At 67.7% G+C, this 19,528-nt stretch overlaps 2 protein-coding genes and 1 long non-coding RNA gene across 3 annotated transcripts; 1 reads left to right on the top strand and 2 right to left on the bottom strand.

Annotated features, from left to right (window-relative positions):
* Positions 1 to 885: 885 nt before the first annotated feature.
* Positions 886 to 9,834, bottom strand: GIPC1 (GIPC PDZ domain containing family member 1). Its single transcript, XM_032207308.1, has 7 exons — positions 9,784 to 9,834; positions 8,654 to 9,104; positions 6,126 to 6,311; positions 3,813 to 3,993; positions 2,611 to 2,720; positions 2,437 to 2,518; positions 886 to 2,148 (listed from the first exon to the last, which is right to left on the bottom strand). Exons 2-7 carry the CDS (start codon positions 8,987 to 8,989, stop codon positions 1,997 to 1,999), a joined length of 1,047 nt encoding a protein of 348 aa, XP_032063199.1. The 5' UTR covers positions 8,990 to 9,104; positions 9,784 to 9,834; the 3' UTR covers positions 886 to 1,996.
* A 1,877-nt stretch (positions 9,835 to 11,711) lies between these two features.
* DNAJB1 (DnaJ heat shock protein family (Hsp40) member B1) lies at positions 11,712 to 15,355 on the bottom strand. Its single transcript, XM_032207309.1, has 3 exons — positions 15,145 to 15,355; positions 12,530 to 13,113; positions 11,712 to 12,003 (listed from the first exon to the last, which is right to left on the bottom strand). Exons 1-3 carry the CDS (start codon positions 15,353 to 15,355, stop codon positions 11,773 to 11,775), a joined length of 1,026 nt encoding a protein of 341 aa, XP_032063200.1. The 3' UTR covers positions 11,712 to 11,772.
* A 1,649-nt stretch (positions 15,356 to 17,004) lies between these two features.
* LOC116501735 lies at positions 17,005 to 19,191 on the top strand. Its single transcript, XR_004254508.1, has 3 exons — positions 17,005 to 17,081; positions 18,485 to 18,535; positions 19,137 to 19,191. It is a non-coding gene; the product is annotated as an uncharacterized LOC116501735 (long non-coding RNA).
* Positions 19,192 to 19,528: the final 337 nt, after the last annotated feature.

Consider the following 19,528-nt stretch of genomic DNA (forward strand, 5'->3'; position numbering starts at 1 on the left):
GCTGATTGCTATTTTTCTCATGGAAATGACAGAAGCAGAGCTCCTCCAGAGGTGCTGCCCAGGGCAGGGGGCGGCTCGATGTCGAAATCCGGGGATTTGGGAAAAGAACGAGCTCTCCCCTCTTCCCCACCACTTCTTTTTTTTTTATTATTATTATTATTTTGAGATTTTCCAGAAACTCGGCCTGAATTCACGGCGGTTTGGGACAATTCGCCTGGCAGTCCCGCTGCTCAAAGCTTCGAGCTCCCATCAGAGCCCGTTTCAACCCCAAAAGCCCAACTCCGGCCCCGGGAAAAGCATTGGGAACGGTGAGGGAAGGAGACCGGCCCCAAAAGCCAACCCGAGCCCCATCCCCGTTCCCAAACCGCGCCCGAAAGCCAGCCCTACCCCAAAGAGAGAGAACCCGGAGCCAGAAGCCGGTCCTAACCCAAACCTAAAGCATAAGGGGCCCCCGAACCAACCCCAGCACCCAGCCCGGAAAACACCAAACCCCAAAATAACCCCCCAATAACCCTAACCCCATTCCCAACCCCGTCGCTAACCCTAAACCTGCCCCGACCCTAAAGGAAGCCATAAACAGAGCCCTACGCCCCAAAACCAGCTTCAAACCAAACCTGGATGACCCTGACCCCAACCCTGACCCCAAATACGACCCTGACCCCAACCCTGACCCTTCCCCCTGCCTCCCCCTCCCCCAAGAACCCCCCAGGTCCCTCCCCAGCACAGCCGGGCTCAAGCAGAGCCCCCCCCAAACCCTCTCCCAATGTCCCCCCCAAAACATCCCCATGCCCCCCCAAACGTCCCCCATCATCCCCAAAACGCTCCCCCCCCCAAAACGTCATCCCGCCCCCCCCCCCCAAAAAAAAACCCACAAGCACCGACCACTCCCAATTTCTCCCTATTTTATGTTAAAGTCACTTTACATGTAAAATACAAAAATAGGCCCCGGGGGGGGCTGTGACCCCCCCCAAAGCTCCAGGGGACACAGTGAGCGCCCCCCCCACCCCCCCACAGCCCCCTCCAGGGGACAGAGCCACCAAGGGGGGGGGGTTGTGCTGCCCCCCCCACCCCCCCCGAGGTAGTCAGTGCGATGGGGGGGGGCACGGACAGACCCGGGTGTCCTGGGGGGGACACAGCGCTTTGGTGGGGGGACAGCATGGTGAGGGGGGGACAGCGCTTTTTGGGGGGGGGGGACAGTGTGTGACAGGCTCAGATTGGCACCAGAACGGACAGACCCTGATTGGGGGGGGGGCACAGGGTGGCTCCGGTCTGCAGCCCCCCCCCCCCAAATAAAAACCCTTCTGGGGGGGAGGGGGGGGTGAGGCTGGACCCTCATTGCTCACCCTGGGGGGGGGGGCACACCAGTGTCATGGGGGGGGGCACCACTGAGGGATGCCCCCCGAGATGGGGGGGGGGCTGGAAAATCCCCCTGTAGTGGTTAAGGAGGGGGGGGGGTAGTGTTTTACATCCCTGGACAGCTTGGGGGGGGTTCCAGGCTCCTGGGGGGGTCCCAGACCATTTGGGGGGGGGGTTCAAGGCCACTTGGGGGGGTCCCAGGCTACTTGAGGGGGGGTCCCAGGCTACCTGGGGGAGGTCCCATTGAAAGTGGGGGCACCTGAGCCCCATGTGAAGGTCCCAGGCTATTGGGGGGGGGGGTCGCTATTCAGGACTGGGGGGGCCCAAACCTATTTGGGGGGGGGTCCTCAAGCCCATGGTGGAGCAGTGGGGGGGATATTATTGAGGGGGGGGCACCCAGGTCCAGCAGGGGGGGTCCCAGCGTGTAGTGAAGATTCCAGATGTGTGCATGGGGGGGGGGGGGATCCTGGTTAAAAAGTGTGGGGGGGGCAGGTTGGGAATTGGGGTGGGGGCACCCAGGTCCTTCGGGAGGGTCCCAGAGAAGAGAAGTGGGGGGAGCAGAGCGGGGGTGGCGCAGTTCCAAGGTTCCGGTGGGTGTTGTGTTGTGTTTGTTTTTTTTTTGGGGGGGGGGAGCCCCCCCTCAGCAGCGCCCCACCTTGGCGTCGCCGATGGCCCCCCAGACGTCGAAGACGAACTCGTCGGGGAAGGCGAAGTCGCCGAGCTGCGAGTCCAGCGCCTGCGCCAACGCGTCGGGGTCGCGGGCGTCCCGGCCCAGCTCCACCATGGTGGCGGCTGCGGGGACGCGGGGACGGTCAGGGGACACCCGAGGGACACCCCCAGGGCACCCAAGGGCCCCCCCCGGGGGCACCCATGGGACACCCAGGACGGCCCAGCCCAAGGGGGAGCGCCCCATGTGCGGCCCCGTATCCTTGGTGCCCCCCTCATCACCCCTGGCTGCCCCTCATCACCCCCGGGTGCCCCCCCAGCACCTCTGTGTGGCCCCCCCAGGCACCCCCAGGTGCGGGCACACCCCTGGGTGCCCCCCTTGCCCCCCCCCAGCACCCTTGGGTGCCGGCTCACCCAGCTCGGTGTCGCGGATGCCCATGTAGCTCTCCAGCAGGTCGTCCACCTTGGCGATGGCTCGCTCCTCGAAGGCTGAGGGCTGCGTGGGAAGGGGGGTGGGGGGGAACAGGGGGAATTATTGGGGTGCTGTGGGTTCCCCCCACCCCAAAAAAGCACCCTAGAGTGGCCCACCTGCTCCTCCACGGTGGCGGGACCCCGTGCACGCAGCCGCAGGGTGCCCCGGCCGGTGCCCAGCTGGGTGCCGCCGCCTCTGCCCCCCGACGCTCGCTGGCTGATCATGTCTGAAACGGGAGGGGGAGAGGAAAAAAAGGGGGGGCCCCAAAAGGTCGGGGTGCCCCTCGTTAGGATTTGGGGGTCCCCCGTGACACCCCGAGTTAGAGGACCCCTGGCAGTTTGGGTTTTGGGGTGCCACAACCTGCCCCAATCGGCTCCTGACGGGTTTGTGGGGTCCCTTCGTTGGCCCCCCTTAGGGTTTTGGGGTCCCCCCTTAGGGTTTTGGGGTCCCCTGGGTGCCGTGTAATCCTCTATAAGACCCCCCCTTAGGGTTTTGGGGTTCCCCCCTCATGGCTTTGGGGTCCCTTGGGGGCTACGTAACCCTCTGTAAGCTCCTCTTTGAGTTTTGGGGTTCCCTGGGTGCTATGTAACCCTTTATAAGACCCCCCCCCCTGAGTTTTGGGGTCCCCTGGGTGCTATTTAACCCTCTAAAAGCCCCCCCCTCTTGGATTTTGGGATCCTCTGGGTGCTACCAAGCCCTCCATAAGACCACCCTTAGGTTTTGGGGTCCCCTGGGTGCTATCTAACCCTCTATAAGCCCCCTACCTGAGTTTTGGGGTCCCCTGGGTGTTACGTAACCCTCTAAAAGCCCCCCTCTGGGGTTTTGGGATCCTCTGGGTGCTACAGAGCCCTCTACAAGACCCCTTGGAGTTTTGGGGTCCCCTGGGTGCTGTATAACCCTCTGTAAGCCCCTACATGAGTTTTGGGGTCCCCTGGGTATCATGAAGCTCTCCATAAGACCACCGTTAGGTTTTGGGGTCCCTTGGGGGTTACGGAGCCCTCTACAAGACTCCCTTTAAGTTTTGGGGTCCCCTGGGTGCTATGTAACCCTCTAAAAGCCACCCTCTGGGGTTTTGGGATCCTCTGGGTGCTACAGAGCCCTCTACAAGACCCCTTTGAGTTTTGGGGTCCTCTGGGTGCTGTATAACCCCCTGTAATCCCCTACCTGAGTTTTGGGGTCCCCTGGGCGCTACAGCCCCCCTCCACCTTCAGCTCAGCCCCATCCCCGCCCCCTCACCCCAAACCCACGGGGCAGGGCCCCCTTCCGCCCTGCGTGGCGGGGCTCCCAGTGCTCCCAGTGCTCCCAGTGAAGGGCTCACCGAAGGCTTTTCGGGGCTCGGTGAGGCGCAGGGCGAAGGGGCGCCCCTTGGGGAGCTCCTTCAGCAGCTTGGCCACCTCGAAGTGCCGCGCGCCCACCAGGCTGCGCCCGTCGATGGCCTCGATCATGTCCCCGACCCCGATCACCGGGATGCGGTCGATCACGCTGCCCTCCTTGATGCGCTGGGGGGGGGGAGAGAAATCGGCTGAGACCCCCCCCAGACACCGGGGGCTGGCCCCGCAACCCCCCATGTGGAGCTCGAAGGGGTTTTGGGGTGACCCTGTGCGTCCAGAGGGGGGTCTGAGAGGGTTTTGGGGTCCCCCCGTGTGGCCCAAGGGGGGTTTGGGGTCCCCTCATGTGTCCTGAGGGGGGTTGTGGGGTCCCAAGGGGGCTTTTGGGGTCCTCTCTTGTGACCCGAGGGGGGTTTTGGGGTCCCCAGGGGGCTTTTGGGAGTCCCCCCGTGTGGCCCAAGAGGTTTTTGGGGTCCCAAGAGGGCTTTTGGGGTTCCCTCATGTGTCCTGAGGAGGTTTTTGGGGTCCCGAGGGGGCTTTTGGGGTCCCCTCGTGTGTCCTGGGGGGACCTTGGGGTCCTGAGGGGGCTTTTGGGATCCCCCCGTGGGGCCCAAGGGGGGGTCTTGGGGTACCAAGTGGGCTTTTGGGATCCCCCCCATGTGTCCTAAGAGGGCTTTTGGGGTCCCAAGGGGGCTTTTGGGGTCCCCCCGTGTGGCCCAAGGGGGGGTTTGGGATCCCAAGAGAGGTTTTGGGGTCCCCCCATGGGCCCAGATGGGGCCGAAGGGGGCTTTTGGGGTCCCCCCGTGTGGTCCAAGGGGGGTTTTGGGGTCCCGCGTGGGGCTTTGGGGTCCCCCCTTGTGTCCAGATGGGTCCTGAGGGGTTTTGGGGTCCCCACATGTGCCCTGACAGGGCCCGAGGGGGGTTTTGGGGTCCCCCCGTGTGTCCTGAGGGGGGGGTTTTGGGGTCCTGAGGGGGCTTTTGGGGTCCCCCTGTGTGACCCAAGCTGGGGTTTGGGGTCCCCTTGAGTCCCAACACGGCCCCAGGGGGATTTTGGGGTCCCCAAGTCCCCCCACAGCACCAAGGGACACCCCCGTGCCCCCCCCTGACACTCAGGGCTGTCCCCAGTGCCCCCTACCCCACCCCCCCAAGGGGGGGTCCTGTCCCCTCGGGATGGGGGTCCTGTCCCAATGGGGGGGTCCCGGGGGGGGGGTCCCCATCTTTGCGGGGGGGTCCCCCCACTCAGAACCCCCCCCCCGAGACCCTCGGGGCCATCCCCACACCCCCCTTCAGTCCCATCCCCGTGTGGCTTAGGGGGATCCTGTCCCCATTGGGGGATCCCAGGGGGGTCCTGTCCCCTCGGGGGGGGGGGGTCTCATCCCCATGGGGGTTCCCATCTTCACGGGGGGGGTCCTGGGGGGGTCCCCGTACCCAAAAACACCCCCCCCGAGACCCTCGGGGCCATCCTCACACCCCCCTCAGCCCCATCCCCGTGTGGCTTAGGAGGATCCTGTCCCCACGGAGGTGCCCCGGGGGGATCCCGTCCCCTCGGGGGGGGGGGGTCTTGTCCCCTCGGGGGGGGTCTCCCCACTCAGAATCCCCCCCCGAGACCCTCGGGGCCATCCCCACACCCCCCTCAGCCCCATCCCCGTGTGGCATGGGGGGATCCTGTCCCTGTTGGGGGATCCCGGGGGGTCCCATCCCCTGGGGGGGGGGTTCCTGTCCCCTCGGGGGAGGGGTCCCGGGGGGGTCCCCATCTTTGCAGGGGGGCCCCCCACCCAAAAACACCCCCCCGAGACCCTCGGGGCCAGCCCCTCACCCCCCTCAGCCCCATCCCTGTGTGGCTTAGGGGGATCCTGTCCCCACGGAGGTGCCCTGGGGGGATCCCGTCCCCTCGGGGGGGGGGTCTTGTCCCCTCGGGGGGGGTCTCCCCACTCAGAATCCCCCCCCGAGACCCTCGGGGCCAGCCCCACACCCCCCTCAGCCCCATCCCTGTGTGGCTTAGGGGGATCCTGACCCCACAGAGGTGCCCCGGGGGGATCCCGTCCCCTCGGGGGGGGGTCTTGTCCCCTCGGGGGGGGGTCTTGTCCCCTCGGGGGGGGTCTCCCCACTCAGAATCCCCCCCCGAGACCCTCGGGGGCATCCCCACACCCCCTTCAGCCCCATCCCCGTGTGGCTTAGGGGGATCCTGTCCCCACGGAGGTGCCCCGGGGGGATCCCGTCCCCTCGGGGTGGGTCCCGTCCCCTCGGGGGGGGGTCTTGTCCCCTCGGGGGGGGGTCTTGTCCCCTCGGGGGGGGGTCCCGACCTTGATGAAGGCGTATCCGGCGCCGTTGTCGGTGATGGTGAGCCCCAGCGCCTCCTCGGACTTGAGCACCTCGACCTCCTTGCGCTGCCCCTTGGTGTGCGCGAAGATGAAGTCCTCCAGCCCGATCTGCCCCCCCAGCAGCTTCTCCATGTCCACCTTGTGCGTGTTCAGCGTGCAGAACATCACCTGGGGGGGGGCGGCACCACCGTCACCCCCCCGCACCCCCCCCCCAAACCCACACACCCTCCCACACACGCCCACAGACCCCCACATACACCCACAGACCTTGTCCCCAACAAGCCCCCCAATCTCTCTGCCCTGCAGCACCCAGGGGTGCCTTCATCCCCAACACCCCCCAGCACCCAGGGGTGCCCTCATCCCCAGCCCCCAGGGGTACCCTCATCCCCAACACCCCCACACCCCCCATGCAGCACCCATGGGTGCCCTTGTCCCCAACAACCCCCCCAACCCCACTGCCCTGCAGCACCCAGGGGTGCCCTCATTCCTGACAACCGCCCCCCAACCCCTCAGCACCCAAGGGTGCCCTCATCCCCAACACCTCCCCCAACCCCTCAGCACCCAAGGATGCCCCTGTCCCCGACAACCCCCCAACCCCACTGCCCCGCAGCAGCACCCAGGGATGCCCTCATCCCCAACACCCCCGGCAGCACCCATGGGTGCCCTTGTCCCCGACAACCCCCACTGTCTCTCTTCCCTGCAGCACCCAGGGGTGCCCCTATCCCCGACAATCCCCCAACCCCACTGCCCCTCAGCACCCATGGGTACCCTTGTCCCTGACAACCCCCCCAATGTCTCTGCCCTGCAGCACCCAGGGGTGCCCTCATCCCTGACACCCCCCACCCCCGCAGCACCCAAGGGTGCCCTCATCCCCAACACCTCCCCCAACCCCTCAGCACCCAAGGATGCCCCCGTCCCCGACAACCCCCCAACCCCACTGCCCCGCAGCACCCAGGGCTGTCCTCATCCCCAACACCCCCGGCAGCACCCATGGGTGCCCTTGTCCCCGACAACCCCCACCGTCTCTCTTCCCTGCAGCACCCAGGGGTGCCCTCATCCCTGACAACCGCCCCCCAACCCCCGCAGCACCCAAGGGTGCCCTCATCACCAACACCTCCCCCAACCCCTCAGCACCCAAGGATGCCCCTGTCCCCAACAACCCCCCAACCCCACTGCCCCGCAGCACCCAGGGATGCCCTCATCCTCAACACCCCCCCCGGCAGCACCCATGGGTGCCCTTGTCCCCAAGAACCCCCCCAATCTCTCTGCCTTGCAGCACCCAGGGGTGCCCCTATCCCCGACAACCCCCCAACCCCACTGCCCTGCAGCACCCAGGAGTGCCCTCATCCCCAACACCCCCGTCAGCACCCATGGGTGCCCCTGTCCCCGACAACCCCCCAACCCCACTGCCCCGCAGCAGCACCCAGGAGTGCCCTCATCCTCAACACCCCCCGGCAGCACCCATGGGTGCCCCTGTCCCCGACAACCCCCCAACCCCACTGCCCCGCAGCACCCAAAGGTGCCCTCATCCCTGACAACCGCCCCCCAACCCCTCAGCACCCAAGGGTGCCCTCATCCCCAACACCTCCCCCAACCCCTCAGCACCCAAGGATGCCCCTGTCCCCGACAACCCCCCAACCCCACTGCCCCACAGCACCCAGGGCTGTCCTCATCCTCAACACCCCCCGGAAGCACCCATGGGTGCCCTTGTCCCCGACAACCCCCACCGTCTCTCTTCCCTGCAGCACCCAGGGGTGCCCCTATCCCCGACAACCCCCCAACCCCACTGCCCCACAGCACCCAGGGATGCCCTCATCCCCAACACCCCCGTCAGCACCCATGGGTGCCCCTGTCCCCGACAACCCCCCAACCCCACTGCCCCGCAGCAGCACCCAGGAGTGCCCTCATCCTCAACACCCCCAGCAGCACCCATGGGTGCCCCTGTCCCCGACAACCCCCCAACCCCACTGCCCCGCAGCACCCAAAGGTGCCCTCATCCCTGACAACCGCCCCCCAACCCCTCAGCACCCAAGGGTGCCCTCATCCCCAACACCTCCCCCAACCCCTCAGCACCCAAGGATGCCCCTGTCCCCGACAACCCCCCAACCCCACTGCCCTGCAGCACCCAGGGGTGCCCTCATACCCAACACCCCCGGCAGCACCCATGGGTGCCCTTGTCCCTGACAACCCCCACCGTCTCTCTTCCCTGCAGCACCCAGGGGTGCCCTCATACCCAACACCCCCCAGCACCCATGGGTGCCCTTGTCCCCGACAACCCCCACCGTCTCTCTTCCCTGCAGCACCCAGGGGTGCCCTCATACCCAACACCCCCCAGCACCCATGGGTGCCCTTGTCCCCGACAACCCCCACCGTCTCTCTTCCCTGCAGCACCCAGGGGTGCCCCTATCCCCGACAACCCCCCAACCCCACTGCCCCGCAGCAGCACCCAGGGATGCCCTCATCCCCAACACCCCCGGCAGCACCCATGGGTGCCCCCCCCGGCCCCCCACCTCTCCGGGGGGGATGCGGAAGGCCTCGGCGATCTTGCCGTAGAGCTCTCGCACGTTGCTGAAGCCCTCGATGCGGCCGGTGGGGCTGCCGTGCGCCAGCTGCGTGTGGAACACCAGGCGGGGCCGCAGGGCCGGGGGGGGCGGCGGCAGCCCCGGGGGGGTCACCCCCAACAACCCCCCCCCGCCCCCTCCCCCTCCTCCCCCTCCTCCTCCTCCTCCTCCTCCTTCTCCCCCCCCGCCGTGGGTTTCCGCCGGGATCCCCCCCCGGCCCCCCGCCGCCTCCTCGTTCTCCACCAGCGGGGGGGGCTTCTTGCGGCGGCCCAGGCCCAGCGGCATTTGGGGGTGGGGGGGTGGGGGGGGGGTCGTGGGGTCGCCGGGGGGTTGGTGGGTGATGGGGGAGGGGGGGGGGAGCTCCGGGGTCGCCCCCTCCCGGAGGCTGCTGGCGGCGGGGCTGCAAAGGAGGGGGGAAATGAGAAACGGGGCTGGGGGGGGGGACACACAGAACCCCCCCCCCCCCCACCAAAGACCCCTCCAGACCCTCCCTGGGACCCCGCCAGACCCCTCACACTCCCCCCCCAGGGACATCCCCAGACCCCTGAAACCCCCCCAAACCCCCTCCATTGCCATGGGACCCCCCCCAGACCCCTCAGCCCCCCCCCAGCCTCCCAAAATCCCTGAGACCCCCCACAACCCCCCCAGACCACCCCCAAACCTCCCCCCCCGACCCCTCAAAGTCCCCCCCCACCCCCTCACCCCCCTCCAAGGCCCCCCCACGACCCTTCAGCCCCCCCCAGCCCCCCCCAGGGACCCCCCGACCCCTCAGCGACCCCCCCCACGGTCCCTCTGACCCCCCCCAACCCCCCCCAGGGACCCTCCCAGCCCCCCCAAACCGAGGCAACGGGGGGGGGGGGAACACCCCAGGCCCCCCCCGTGCAGCCCCAGGCCCGGATCCCCCCCCCAGCCCCCCCCCACCTCAGGGCCCCCCCCAATGCCGGGTACCGGCGGGGGGGGGGGGGGCCGGGACCCCCCCGCAAACAGCCCCGGGCCGGGTCCCGCCGCCCCCCCCGGCCCGGTCCAGGCCCCCCCGGCCCCGGTTCCCCCCCCCCCGCCCGGTGCCGCCCCCCCCTCACCGCTCCTCCAACTCCAGCCGGGCGCTGCCGGGCCCAGGCCCCGCCGGAAGGGAGGGGAGGGCTGGGGGCGGGGCCCGCCGCCTCTCGCGCCCAATCAGCGCCGCGCCCCAGCTCGGCCGGCCAATGGGAGAGCGGCGGGGGGGAAAGCTGAGGAGGGTTCCCCACCCACCCCCCTCCCCCCCGCTTCTCGGGAATGGTCGCGCCCCGCCCCGCCCGGCCCCGCCCGCGGGCGGCGGTACCAAGCGCGGGGCGGGGGGGGAGTGGGTGGGGGCGGACTACAAGTCCCGGCATGCCCCGCGCGGGGCGGGGAGGGAGGAGAGGAGGTGGCCACCAAACGGCAGCGGGGGGGGGGGGAGGGGGGAGGCCCCCCCCAGGGGATATTTTGGGGACCCCCCCACATCCCAAATGCCTGGAGAGGACATTTCGGGACCCCCCCCCCTAAATCCCAGCCCCCCCAGGACATTTCGGGGACCTCCCCCAAAGCTCAGCCCCCCCTGGAGGGGAAATTCCAGGACGCCCCCCCAAATCCCAGCCCCTCCCTCAGGGGAAATTTCAGTATCCCCCAAAATATTCCCCCCCCCCAGGAGAGGACACTTCAGGGACCTCCCCCCCAAAATCCCCCATCCCCCAGAGGGTACAGTTTGGAGACACCCCCTCCCCAAAACCCAGCCCCCCTGGAGAAGACATTTTTGGGGACCCCCCCCAAATCCCAACCCCCCAGGAGAAAATATTTCAGAGACCCCCCCCAGAAAGGACATTTTGGGGGCACCCTCCCCAAATCCCAACCCCTCAGGAGAAGACATTTTTGGGGACCCCCCCAAAACCCAACAGCCCAGGGAAGGACATTTTGGGGACCCCCCCAAATCCCAACCCCCCAGGGATGACATTTCGGGGACCCCCCCCCAGACACAACGACGCTCTTAACGAATTTTTCCTGATTACCCGTGAACTTTACAAGGCTTTATACAAATTCTGTACAGCGCGCGCTCCTGTTGCAGGAACAGACCCTTTTCCGGGCGTTTTTATCCCAAAGGATAAGAGGGGCGAGGCCCAGCCCGGCCTCCGCAGCACCCCATGGTGGGGGGCCCAAAATTAGGGGGGGGGGGGCTGCACCCAGCGAGCACCCGGGGAGATGAGGGTGGGCAGGGGTCCTGTCCCCCCCCCCAGGTGGTATTCAGGGGGTCCCAGTGGGGTCCCCGTCACCCCTGGTGGCCTCAGGGAGGTGACCCCGTGGTCCCTGTCCCCCCCCCCCAGGGGTGGGGAGGGGACACAAGGAGGTCCCAGCACGTGGTGAGGACACGGGGGGGGGTTCCTGGCACCCTCGGGGGGTGGGGAGGGGGACACGGCGTGGTCCCCATTACCCCAAAATGATGGGGAGGGGGCCAGGAAGTGGTCCCAGAAGGTGGAGGGGGTGGGGAGGGCATCACAGCGCGGTCCCTGGCCCCAAATGGGGGTGGGGAGGGGGACACGAGGAGGCCCCCGGCTCCCGGAGGTGGTCGTGGTGAGGATGTGACGCGGTTGTGGCACAGGGTGACACCACAGCAAGGTCCTCGTCACCCCAAAATGACGGGGAGGGGGCCAGGACGTGGTCCCAGAGGTGGAGATGATGGAGATGAAGTCACGGCGTGGTCCCTGCCCCCCCCCAAAATGATGGGGAGGGGGCCAGGATGTGGTCCCAGAAGACGAAGATGATGGAGATGAAGTCACGGCGAGGTCCTTGTCACCCCCACGGGGCGGGGGGAGCCCCCGAGGAGGTCCCCAACCCCCCTGAGGTGGTCATGGGGAGCCCCCGGCGAGCTCCTGGCCACCCCGGGGGCTCTTTTTGGGGGACCAACCGCCCCCCCCGCAGCCAGGCGGTGCCCCCCGGCACCCCCTCTCCGCCGGGGGAACCCCAAACTCCAAAAAACAAGGGCAGAACCCCCCCGAAACTTTGAGAAAAGAAGAAAACCACCCCAAAAGCACCCCCCCCCCGAGTCCACGCGGCGGGCGCTAGACGGGCAGGATCTGCTCCAGGATGGGCTTCGAGGAGGGGGGGATCCTGTCGGGGAAGCGGACCTCGAACTCGATGATGAGGTCCCCGCGCTGCTCGGGGGTTTTGGGGTAGGGGAGCCCCTCGCCGGGGATGCGCCGCTTGACGCCGGGCTTCAGCACGTCCTTGAAGACCATGGGGATGGTGCGGCCGTCCAGCGTCGGCGTGTTCACCGTGCACCCGCACAGCGCCTGGTTTCGAGGGAGGAAAAAAAAAAAAAAAGCTCAAAAACCGCCCCCAAAACCTCAAAACCCGCTCCCCGAGCCCCCTCCAAAAAAAAAAAAAAAATAATAATAAGGATTTGGTTTCGAGGGAGGAAAAAAAAAGCTCAAAAACCGCCCCCAAAACCTCAAAACCCGCTCCCCGAGCCCCCTCCAAAATAAAAAAAAATAATAATAAGGATTTGGTTTCGAGGGAGGAAAAAAAAAGCTCAAAAACCGCCCCCAAACCTCAAAACCCACTCCCCGAGCCCCCTCCAAAATAAAAAAAAATAATAATAAGGATTTGGTTTCGAGGGAGCAAAAAAAAAGCTCAAAAACCGCCCCCAAAACCTCAAAACCCGCTCCCCGAGCCCCCTCCAAAATAAAAAAAAAATAATAATAAGGATTTGGTTTCGAGGGAGGAAAAAAAAAGCTCAAAAACCGCCCCAAAACCTCAAAACCCACTCCCCGAGCCCCCTCCAAAATAAAAAAAAATAAGGATTCGCAGGTTGCTCACCTCGCGGAGGCTGATTTTGGCCGGGTAGATGATGTCGGAGCCCTCGCGGCGGAAGACGGCGTGGGGCTTGTCTTTTACAACAAAGACGATGTCGGCGGGGATGTTGGTGGGGGTCTGGTCGCCCTCCTTGGGGAAGGTGATTTTGGTGCCCTCCTTCCAGCCGCGCTTCACCTCGATGGTGAGGATCTTGTCCTCGGTGCGCACCGTCTTGCCGTCGGGGTTGAGGCGCTTGTGGGAGATCTTCATCTTCTTGGTGCAGCCGGAGTAGATCTCCTCCAGGGACACCTTCAGCTCGTAGAGGACGGGGGGGTCCTGCTTACGGCACCCCCCGGCCCCTTCCTGGCCGCCCGCCCCCCGGCCGCGGGGGAAGCTGATGTTGCCGAAGCCCCCCATGTGGAAGGTGGTGAAGGCGTCGTCCACGTCCATCTCCTCGTCGCCGTTGCGCTGCACGAAGAAGGTGTCGAAGGGGTTGCGGCCGTCGAAGAATTCGGCGAACATGGCGTGGGGGTCGCCGCGGAAGGTGTAGGTGAAGGTGGGGCCGTTGCCCCCCCCCGCCCCCGAGGCGGGGGCGCCGCCTTTCAGCCCTGGGGAGGGGAAGGAAGAGAAGCTGAAGGGTTTTTTTTTTTTTTTTCCTGTCGGGGGCCCCCGGGACGGCCGGGCCAGTTCTTCCTGCTCCGCCGAGCGCGTGCCAGCGCCGCTCCCCGCGCCACGGCCCAGCCCCGCGGCGCCGCTCCCACACCCAGCTGCGGCTTTTGGGCTCAATTCCTGCCTTTTTGGGCTCAGAAATAAGGGGAGGAACGGCTCCTTTCCTCCACCACCGGGGTCTCACGAAGGGTGGGGGGGCATTTGGGGCTACGTGGGGCCGTGCTGCTGTTTTGGAAGGGTCCCCCCCGTCCCCCCCCCCCAGCCCGGTCCCTCATTAGGGGAGGGTGGTGGCAGCCGCCCCGACCTGTCCCCGGCCAGCCCCAAACCGGCCCCACGGCCCCCCCCCCCGCCGCGCCCCGCATCCCCCTGGGGCCTGACGCCGCCGCTCCCTCCCACGCCCAGCCCCAGCCCCGCTGCCCTGAGGGGGGGCCCGGGGCTGGGAACCCCCCCCATGTTTTGGTGGGGCCCAGAGGGGGACGAGCTCCCCACCAGGGGGTTCTGGTTGTTGGGGGGCCACCTTCCCAAAAGCCTTTAATCTGTGCCCCCCCCCGTCCCGTAACCCCATGGCCTGCTGCCCCCCTGTACCCCCCCCAAAGGAAATTCCCCCCCCCAGAAACAACCCCCACGGCCTGCTGGCCCCCATAACACCCCCAAAAAATGACCCCCACAGCCTGCCACCCCCCTGTACTCCCCCCAAAAACCAACCTCCCCCCCCAAATCAACCTCCACGACCTGCTGTCCCCCTGTAGCCCCCCCCAAACTAACCTCACAGCCTGCCTCCCCCCCCCAAAAAGAACCCTATGGCCTGTCACCCCCCTGTACCCCCCCCAACCTAACCCCCACGGTCTTCCTTTCTGCCATGCCCCCCCCCCAAACTAACTCTGCCCCCTCCCCACTAACCCCATTATCCCCCCACTGACACCCCCAGCCTGCCTTGTCCCCAGAACCCCCACGTGTCCCCCCCCCCCCCCCAAATCAACCCCACAGCCTGCCTGCTCCCTGTGCCCACCCCCCCGGGGTACCTTGCCCCAATAATCCCCCCCCCCATCATTAACCCTACAAAATCACCTCTTTTCCCCCCAAACCTATCCCCCTACAAACCAGCCCCTTACAGCCCCCCTCCACTCCAGCTCCCCTGATACCCTCCCTGTTACTGACCCCCCCCCCCGACCCCCATTTTCCCCACAACCCCCCCATGAGCAGGACATTTTGGGGTCAGGGACAACCTGCCCCTACAACAACCCCCCCCCCCTTGCTCCCCCCTCAGCAGGCCCAGCCCCCCCCCCCACCATCCCAAAACATCCCAGGACTCCCCCCACCCACCCCCATCACACCAGGGGCTTTCTCCTCCCCTGCCCCCCACCTTAATGGGCTCTCCCCCCCTAATTTAATGGGGCTTCCCCCCCCAAAAAAAACTCCTGAGGTCTCTCTTCCCTCCATATACTGGGATCCCCTCCCCCCACATACCAACGCCTCCCCCTTTAAAAACCTTACTGGTGACCCCCAGCTTACTGGGGTCTTCCCCCCCCAAAAAAAAAGAGTTACCAGGAGCCCCCCACCTTACAGGGACCCCCCCCAAAAAAAACCTACCAAGGACCTCTTACCGAGGACTTCCCTCAACTTAATTGCGTCTCCCCACAAACTTTACCGGGATCTTTCTCCCCCCTCCAAAAAAAACTTACCAGGACCCCCCCCAAATTTACTGGCTCCCCTCAAAGTTGATAGGGACACCTCCCAAACTAAAGAGATCTCCCCCAAATTAAAGAAATCTCCCCTAAAAACTTCCCAGGATCTCCCTTACACCCCATAAAAAGAAATAAAGCTCTACCGAGGAGCCCCCCCCAACAATTTACCAGCCCCACCCCCAAAACTTAATGAAACCGGCCCCACAACTCATCAATGCCGGGCCCCCCTCCCCCCACACCCCCAAAACTTCCCGGGACCGGGCCCCTCCCCCCCCCGCGGCTCACCCTCCTCGCCGTACTTGTCGAAGATCTCCCTCTTCTTGGGGTCGCTGAGGACGTCGTAGGCCTCGGCCACCTCCTTGAAGCGCTCCTCGGCGCCGGGCTCCTTGTTCTTGTCCGGGTGGAAGCGCAGCGCCTGCCGCCGGTAGGCCCGCTTCACCTCCTCGTCCGAGGCCCCGCGGGCCAGCCCCAGCGTGCGGTAATAATCCTTCCCCATCCCCGCTCCCCGCCGCCGCCGCCGCCCGGCCCCGGCCCCGGCCCGGCCCCGCCGCTTAAATAGGCCCCGGCGGCGGAACCTTCCAGAGCGACGCCGCCGCCTCCAGAACCTTCCGGCCGCGCCCAGGCGCCGGCCAATCAGCGCCCGCGTGGCGCGTGACGTCAGGGGAAAAGGGAGGGGCGCGCAGGCGCGGTGAGGACAAAAGGAGGGGCTCCCGGAGGCTCGCGGGAAGGGAGGGGGCGTTGTCATGGTGACGGGGGCGGGGCTTTCTCCGTTGTCATGGTGAAGGGGGGCGTGGCTTTCGCCGCCGTGGCGTCACGCGCGGGGAGGGGCGGGGCGTCGCTATGGCAACCGGAGCCCGCGGTGATTGGCGGGGAGAGCGCCATGGCAACCGGCCCCCCCTGCGCGTCGCCATGGTAACAGCCCCCCCCCGCCGCCGCGTGTCGCCATGGCAACGGGCTGAGCAGGGACTGTCGCCACCACGGGCCTGTCGCCATGGCAACGGGCACCCGCGTGTCGCCATGGCAACGGGAGGCCATGGAGGCGGTCTGGGCCTGTTGCCAATGCCACCAGGCCTGTTGCCATGGCGACCGTCACCCCCACGGACAGCCGGGCCTGTCACCATAGCAACTGTCACCCACAGCGCCAGCCCAGGCCTGTCACCAACGTCCCTCGTGGTGACAGCCGGGCCTGTCACGCTGCCACTGTCACCCACAGACACAACCGGACCTGTCACCAACGCCGCCACCGCCCGCGCTGACACCTCGTCACCGCCACGCGCAGGCCGCTGTCACCCCCGGCGGTGTCACCCGTGTCAACCTGTCCCCCGCCACCCCCCTCTCCGTGTCTCCGTCACCCCCAGGGACGCCGTCTGGGTGACAGGGGTGAGGTGACAGCACGGACAGGTCCCCCAGGGGTGGCGGGGACACGGGGGGCATGGGAGGGGGGGCAGCGCTGCCACGTGTGTCCCCCGACCCTTGGTGTCCCTCCCCGGTGTCCCCTCATGTCCCCCCCCAGCCCTGCTGCCACCCTGTCCCCCCCCGGGGTGTCCCCCTGTCCCCACCCCAGAGCCGGGCTGGGGGTGGGGCGCGCTCCCCCTCCCCCCCACCTTGGCACCCATGGGTGCTGCGCCAGCACCCGCCCGGCTGACTCAGCCCTTGGGGCGCACCCGCCCTGACTCACGGGGGGGGGGGGCGGGGGGGTGGGTGCGGCCCCAGGACCCCCCCCCGGCCCTGCCCCTCCCCCCAAGCCCCCCTCAGCCCCCCCCAGGGTCCCCCGGAGCCCCCCAGGGCTCTGCGGCCCCTACGGGACCATCACGGCCCCGCCCCCTGCCCCGCAAGCCCCGCCCCCTCTGCAGGCCCCGCCCTCCTCCGCAGGCAACGCCCCCGCGCTCACCTGCAGGCCCCGCCCTCACACGGAGGCCCCGCCCCTGCCGGCCCCGCCCCTCACGCTGACGCCCCCGCCGCGCCGCCCATTGGCCGGCTCCCAGCACCGCCCTCCCTTCCCATTGGCCCCGCCGTTGCTATGCTTACCCGTTGCCCCGGAGACAGAGCCCGCCTCTCCCCACCCCCCCCCCCCACCCCCTCTTCCCCGGGCCCTGATTGGCCGCGTGCCGCCACGCGAGGCGCGCTGATTGGCTGAGCCGCTCGCCAGGTGCGCCGAGGGGGTGTGGGCGGTCACGTGGGGGCAGCGCGGCGGCGTAGCGGGCAGCATGAAGCACTACGAGGTGAGGCGGCGCCGCCGGCACCGGGCCCGGCCCCGGTTCCTCCCGCCCCCGCCCCCCGTCCCCCGCTCCCCCCTTCCCCCGCGCTGCCCGCCCCGAGCCTCGCCGGGCCCGGAGGGGAACGGGAGAGAACGGGGGAAGGACGCCGCGTCCGCACCGCGCATGCGCTAGGCCCCGAGGCGGCGCCAGCGCGCATGTGTTCCGCGTGAGGGTGGGAGGGAGCGCTGCGCATGCGCGGCGCGGCGGGGTGGGGAGGGGGCGAGTGCGCATGCGCTCGTTGCGGGAGAGGGACGGGAAGGGCGCGCGCATGCGCAGAGGCGCCGGCGAAGCCCGGCCCGGCTCAGGGCAGCCCCTGCAGGCCTGAGGGGGGAGGGGCGGGGGCCCTGTCCCCAACCTGGTGACCCCCCCCCGGCCCAAAGGGGTGACCCCCCCAAGCACAGTGACCCCCCCCCAGCCCCATGCAGTGGCACAGGGTGGCACGAGCCCTGTCCCCAAGGGGGTGACACCCCCTGTCCCCAAAACGGTGACCCCCCCCAACACTGTGACCCCCCCCCAACACTGTGACCCCCCCCCCAGCCTGTCCCCAACCTGGTGACCCCCCCCCCAGTCCCTGTCCCCAACACAGTGACCCCCCCCATGTCCCCCCCCAGTATCCCCTGCCCCCCCCCATGTCCCCCCCATATCCCCAGCCCCACCCCCATGTCCCCCCCCAATGTCCCCTGCCCCCCCCATGTCCCTTATCCCCCCCCATGTCCCCCCCCCCCATGTCCCCAGCCCCCCCTCCCCTCACCCTATGGGGGGGGGGGGCACATTTTGGCCCCAATTCCTTACCGGGAGGGGGGGGGGATTTGGCCGCCCTGCGTCGCCCGTCCCCAAAGGCCACCAGCACTCAGGGGGTGGCCACCACGGGGCCAGCGGGGCCAGGAGCCCCCCCCCGAAGTGGTGCGGGGGGGGGTGGGGGGGGTTATATTTAGCCGGGGCCCCCCCCGAGCCGATCGCATTTCGCCTGGGGGGAGACGCCGGCAGCCCCGAAGCGTCCCTGGGGGGGGGGGGGGAATCCCTTTGGGGGGGGCAAATCCCTTTAGGGGGGGAGAGTCCCGCTGGGGGGGGTAGAAATCCCTTGGGGGGGGTAGAAATTCTTTATTGGGGGGGTAAAAGTTCCCTGGGAGGGGGTAAAAAGTTTATTGGGGGGGGGAAAAGTCCCTTGGGGGGGCAGAAGAGTCCCCTGGGGGGGGGGAGGAAAGCCCCTTGGGGGGGTAGAAGGGTCCCCTGGGAGGGCGGGGGGGTCAGGAAAATCCCCGTGGGGGGGCATGGAGGGGGCGGAGGGGCTGGAGGGGCTGCTGGTGGCGGCGCGGGGGCGGCCCCCCCCCGCCAAGAAGGCGAAGAAAGCCGTGCTCTTCTTCGAGGTGGAGATCCTGGACGCCCGCACGCGGGAGAAGCTCTGCTTCCTCGACAAGGTGAGCCCCCCCCCGGAGGGGTTACGACCCCCCCCAGGGGGTTTATGACCCCCCCAGGGGGTTGATGCCCCCCCCAGCGAATTTGTGCCCCACCCCAGAGGGTTTATGCCCCCCCCCGGGGGGTGTATGGTTCCCCCAGGGGGTTTATGCCCCACCCTGGGGGGTTTATGCCCCCCCCCTCGGAGAATTTAGGGCCCCTCCGGGGGGGTTTATGCCCCCCCCCAGGGAATTTATGCCCCCCCAGGGGGTTGATGCCCCACCCTGGGGGTTTATGCCCCCCCTCGGGGAATTTATGGCCCCCCTGGGGGGTTTATGCTACCTCCCTGGAATTTAGGCCCCCCCCAGGGGATTTATAACCCCCCAGGGGGTTTATGCCCCCCCCGGGGAATTTAGCCCCCCCCCGGGGTGTTTATACCCTCCCCGGTGGGTTTATGCCCCCCCCAGTGAGTTTATGTCTCCCCCCTGGGGGGTTTATGGCCCCCCCCGGGGAATTTATGGCCTTCTGAAGGGGTTTATGGCCCACCCCCCCAGGTCCCTGTGGGTTTTTTTTTTTGGGGGGGGGGGGTGTTAAGGGAGGTTTGGTTGTGCCCCCCCCCCCCAGGTGGAGCCGCAGGCGACGATCGCGGAGATCAAAAATCTGTTCACCAAAACACGTGCGTGGGGGGGGGGGGGGGCGGGGGGGTTTGGGGGGGGGGGGGAAGCTTTATGGGGTTGGAGGGGGGATTGGGGGGGTCTGTGGGGTTTGGGGGAGGGGGTTTGGGGATGGTCTGGGGGGTTTGGGGGGGAATTTGGGGGGGGTGGGGGGGCCCTGGGGGATTTGGGGGGGGTTTGGGGAGGGGGGGGTGAGGGAATTGGGGGGGGTTGGGGAGTCCTGTGGGGTTTGAGGGGGGGCTGGGGACCCTTATGGGATTTGGGGGGGGTATGGGGGGGGGTTGAGGGACCCCTGTGGGATTTGGGGGGGGGGTGTGGGGGGGGCCCTGTGGGGTTCGGGAG

The sequence above is a fragment of the Aythya fuligula genome, unplaced genomic scaffold (assembly GCF_009819795.1).
Source record: "Aythya fuligula isolate bAytFul2 unplaced genomic scaffold, bAytFul2.pri scaffold_84_arrow_ctg1, whole genome shotgun sequence".
Lineage (NCBI taxonomy): Eukaryota > Metazoa > Chordata > Aves > Anseriformes > Anatidae > Aythya > Aythya fuligula.